This window comes from Cucurbita moschata, unplaced genomic scaffold, assembly GCF_002738365.1.
Source record: "Cucurbita moschata cultivar Rifu unplaced genomic scaffold, Cmos_1.0 Cmo_Scf00034, whole genome shotgun sequence".
NCBI lineage: Eukaryota > Viridiplantae > Streptophyta > Magnoliopsida > Cucurbitales > Cucurbitaceae > Cucurbita > Cucurbita moschata.
In genome coordinates this window covers 1,046,871-1,052,219 of record NW_019268550.1, presented here as the reverse complement: position 1 = coordinate 1,052,219, position 5,349 = coordinate 1,046,871, and the positions used below count along the sequence as shown (strand labels likewise).

General features: G+C 36.9%; 1 protein-coding gene across 1 annotated transcript; it reads right to left on the bottom strand.

Annotated features, from left to right (window-relative positions):
* Positions 1-2,684: 2,684 nt before the first annotated feature.
* Positions 2,685-4,547, bottom strand: LOC111430685 (oleosin 1-like). Its single transcript, XM_023067049.1, has 2 exons — positions 4,220-4,547; positions 2,685-2,998 (listed from the first exon to the last, which is right to left on the bottom strand). Exons 1-2 carry the CDS (start codon positions 4,507-4,509, stop codon positions 2,860-2,862), a joined length of 429 nt encoding a protein of 142 aa, XP_022922817.1. The 5' UTR covers positions 4,510-4,547; the 3' UTR covers positions 2,685-2,859.
* Between the last annotated feature and the right edge of the window lie 802 nt (positions 4,548-5,349).

Sequence of the window (5,349 nt, the reverse complement as noted above, 5' to 3'; positions counted from 1 at the left end):
TTTATGGGTTTTCCTAAAAAAAAAAAAAAAAAAAAAAAAAAAGTAAAAATTTCTTTGATGTCCAAAAATATGTTTGAATTACTTGTTGATTAATTTTTATTTTTGGGATTTCTCTCAGGAATTTGTATGATGAAAATTATGTATTATAAATATGAATATTTGGTTATATTTGATGTTTTAAAATAATATTTAATAAAAAAAAATCATATACTTAGGTAAATGAAAATATAAATTACAAAATAAAATGAAATGGGTTGTTAATTTGATAAATTAATATTTGTATTAGTTTGGATAATTATTTAAAATAAAAGATATTTATCCTCAAATGGTATGGGTCCATTAATATTTGGGAGTAAATGAAAATATAACCTAAAGTGTGGGAATATATGTGTGAATATGGGCTAAAATTAAAAACATTACTATAACTTGAAAGATAAACTCACATTATAGGTAGGTTCAAGATTAGAAGGATTAATTTATAACTTACCCATTATTTTCTAGCATTATTACATTATTATTCTAAAAAAAACATTGGTTAATTTGTGTATTTTTACTCTCAATCATCTTCGGTTAGAGCTTTTTCCTTCTCGAAAAGCATTGGAGCATTGTGAATCTAGAGGAGCGAAGCTAATTTTCCTTTCAGGGTAAAGCGGTGCATAAAAAAAAGGCGGGTCTGTCAAAAGGCTAATTTTTTGTGAATGAAGTTTAGAATCAATGAGAGTTTAAAGAAGGAAGAGAGTGTACACTGTTTGTAACTAGCCAAACCCATTGTTAGGAGATATGATCTTCTTTAGGGTTTTTCGTTGAAGGGAAGTAAAACACGTCTACTAGAGAGAGATTTCTATACCCTTATAAAGAATACTTCGTTTCCCTCTTCAATCGATGTGGGATTTCACAATCCACCTCTTTTGAGGCCCAGTATCCTCGGTGGCAGTCGTTCTCCTCTCCAATTGGACCTCACACTATTTGTAACTAAGACGATCCGGAATGAGATTTTTCAAGTTAAAAAAAGAAAAATTTCTCTATGATCGTGATGTTTTGAAATAGGTCGACAAAAGATTAAAAAAAAAAACCTAAGGTTATTAAACGAATCGTTTTTAATATAATATCTCAATCAGGATAAGATCAAAATTAATTAAGCCAAAAGAAAAGAAAATTTGACTTTTGGAGAAGAGCCAAAAATGAAAGCAAAATTGAATGCATGAAAGGGTGATATTTGTGGGAATATGATTGTGTTTTAGGCTTATTGGATGCACATCCAAGCTATGAGCCTTAACACATTCATGAACACTTCTTTATGCAACAAACAAACAAAGTGCCATCCATTTTCGTGCCCTCACCTACTACCCTTACTCTCTCTTCTAGTTACTTCACTCCACTTTCGTCACACATACCCACCATAGTTAATGTTTTAAAACTACATAAAATATGCCCAAAATTGTATAGCTTGGCTTCCCCTTCTTTGTCACCCACTTCTTTATGCATTTAGGGTTCAATAGTTTGATTTTCTTGAACTTTCTAAACGACCACTTAGAACTATAAACTTACTCTATCAGATACTGGGAGAGCTCTTTCTGATGTGAGATCCGAGGAGACTCGACTTGAGTCCCAAAACTAGATTGGGTGCAAAGGGTCAATCTTTCTTACTCAGGATGCTTCATCTCATCGGACTCAAGTTGAAGAGGAGGGCTTGATGGAACTAAGGAGGACGGCTGGATTATAGAGCTAGGGGCGGGTCTCAAGGAGGGCTTGAGTCCCAAAACTAGATTGGGTGCAAAGGGTCCATCTTTCTTACTCAGGATGCTTCATCTCATCGGACTCAAGTTGAAGAGGAGGGCTTGATGGAACTAAGGAGGACGGCTGGATTATAGAGCTAGGGGCGGGTCTCAAGGAGGGCTTGATGGAACTAAGGAGGACGGCTGGATTATAGAGCTAGGGGCGGGTCTCACTGCGGCTGGATTATAGAAATAGGGACGGATCGAATCGAATCGCTGCTATTTGACTCAACTGTCAAAGTTCTTTCTCCTTCGGATCCATTTGATAACCAAACGCACATTGTGTGTAATTTTCAACCCGGTGGAACCCGACAACCGGCCTGACTAAACCGAAGCTCCTAATAGAGAGAGCCAACGTCAAACTTCACCGAAAGACGAGCGAGGGGAACGAGACCTCTCTCAAGATAGAACACATGTTTCGAAAGAATCGTGAAGTTAAGCCTGGACAACCACGACCGGTCCTACCGATGGAAGGAACTTCCTATCGATCCCTAGGTTGCAGCACATCTAAAACAATTTTTTTTTTTTCTTCCAAAATATTACAACATACTCTTCGTTAATTATTTTTCATTAATTTAAAAAAAAAAAACATAGTTGAGCTCAATTATTATAGGGAAGCATGCAATAGTGTGTAAAAATACATGGAATTAACCAATACACACATTATTCCAAACTCAAATCCACTAGTTCATATCATCGGTTCACTACAAAAAGAAAACAAAAAAAAAAAAAAAAAAAAAGAGGAACAAACGATAGTACGGAAGAAGATAGATAATCCATTACAAGAGTTGAGGAAGCTGGAAGCTTTTTATAGCGACATTAACAAAGAAGAGACTGGAAAAGGCAACGCACAACGANAAAAAAAAAAAAAAAAAAAAAAAAAAAAAAAAGAGGAACAAACGATAGTACGGAAGAAGATAGATAATCCATTACAAGAGTTGAGGAAGCTGGAAGCTTTTTATAGCGACATTAACAAAGAAGAGACTGGAAAAGGCAACGCACAACGACCGACAAAGAGGAAGACATCAAATTTGGTGTTGTACGAGGATGGATGGATGGCTGGCTGGCTGGCTGGCTGGCTGGCTTAGGAAGTTTGAGACCCAGTGGTGTGTTGCTGCCCGAACTGCTCCGCTCGGTCCTTCATCTCTCGAGCTTTACTTGCCAGCTTGTGTCGGGCTTGGTCTAGTTGGTCTGCTCCTGGTGGGTGCTTCCCTGTCACATACCTAATTCCAAAGTTTACACAAACTTTTTAACTTCTTTTCTAAACCAATTTTGTTTTAAAATAAGTTTAATGGAGATGGAATTTGATTTAGTACACATACAACACTATAGAATCATAAGAGTAGGTTATTTTTCTTCAATTCCTGACTCTCCACCATATACTGATATTACCATGTACTCATATTATCATCCTGATATTATACGTATACTGATATTATCTAGTTTGAGTATCAGCTCTCAAAACCAGACTCTTCTTGTCCTCTTTGAATATCTGCTCTCAAAACCCTGACTCTTCGCAATAGTATGATATTGTCCACTTTAAATATCATCTCTCAAAACCCCGACTCTTCACAATAATATGATATGGTCCACTTTGAATATTATTCATCTCTCAAAACCATGACTCTCCATAATAATATATCTATATTATCAACTCAACTCGGAGCATCAGCTCTCAAAACTACTCTCAAAACCACACCTCTTCATCATAGTATGATATTGTCCACTCTGAGCATCCGCTCAGAAAACTCACAAAACCACACCTCTCTACAATAGTATGATATTGTCCACTATGCTCACAAAACCACACCTCTCTACAATAGTATGATAGTGTGTTGTATGATATTGTCCACTTTAATCATGAGCTCTCCTGCTTTTGCTTTTGAGAAAAATTTAATTTCCCGTTTGAAAAACATTTAATTTCCCTAGAAGATTCATATCATAGGAATGAAGATAGTATGTTTACTTCTAAACCCATACTAATAAAGATAGTATTTTTACTTCTAAATCCATGATCCATCTCTAAATTAGAGAAGGTGGGACACTCCCTTCCTGATTTCTTTGAAATCAGGACGTTCGGGTTTTGGTCCTGCCCCAGGAGGCCTCATCAAGGATGCGCGACCCCCGACACACCTCAGGAGGCCTCGTTGAGAAGGTGCAACCCCCGAAACGCCCCGAATCGGATCGGAACATACACCATAGGGTTTGTAAGTTCAAAGATTTGAGAGAAAAAGGTACCCTATAAGGATGATAATGATGGGTAACAAGGGGAATTACCAATTTCTAAGATAAAGCCTAAATAATTTCAATTAAAGATTAATTAAGCCTAAATAACTTCCAAATGTTGTTTAACAACTACTATAATCAACAGCAACCACCATAATTAGCTTTAATACTCAAATAATAAAGGAAATATTAATAAATATAGTAATCCATTAAGTTACCTGTAAACCCATGAAAAGACGGTAATGCCAGCCACCCCGAACCCACCGGAGGCCAAGAAGCCCATTATGAGAAGCGACACCGTGATCACCGCCGGGACGAGAACCGGGCTGAAAATGACGAGCAGCGGCGTCGCAATAGTCAGAGCGATGACGGTTCCGGCAACGATGAGGCCGGAGAGGATGAGCATGGAGCCACCAGCGGTGGCTGCGGTGGCGGCCTTCACAACCTGGTAGCGGGGCTGAGTGCCCGGCTGCTGGTGCGACGGCTGGTACGTCTGATGTTCGGCCATCGGAGGGAATGAAAATTGAAATTTTGTGATTTTTATTACAAGGGAAAGAATATAGAAGGTGTAATATAGAGAGAATTGGAGGGTGGCCAAGTAGCACGTGTTAAAGGCCATTTGGCACGTGTCGTGAAGGTTCTCATGGATGGTTTGCATGTAACCCAAGTGCCTTGTTTGGGGACACGTCCAAATATATCCTCTCTTTGGAATTGCAATTTTTTTCTTTTAAATGCTCTGGAAATTAATTGGATTATTATTATCATATAGCTGTGGTTTAAATAAGTTTGTTGGTCATTTAATAATATTATATTAAAATTTTAAATAAATTATTTTTTTTTAAACTCTAATTTCAAAATGTTATATTTTTACCGGAAGTAAATAAAGGGTAAAACGGTAATCTTTATTGAGCCATTGAGTGTTTAGGCCCAGCTGGATTGGATCCTAAGTTACATTTCAGACTCGAGTTTCTATCATTTTTAAGCTTGATGAGGTGGTCGGCTTGTCTCGTCTTGGATCCCAAGTCAAATTTGCCACTCGGGTCCGAAATTACCCCTAACATCTCGATATCGTCTATAGATATTAATGTATTTAGTGCTACTTAAAATTTATGTACATAAAAAGGAATTGGAATTTGTAAAGAGATTTTAGTGGGAAGGAAATGTTGGCCTTTGGAATACTCCATATGCTCAGCCCTATCATAATCCAAGGCCCAACTTATATAGTCTACATATATTTTTTTTTCTTTTAATTTTTTAGTGGAATATCCCATTAAAATAGTAGAAAATATTTCATTGCAGCCGAGTCAAGATGGAAAATATCTACTCAAAGAAAAAAAAAAAAAAAAAA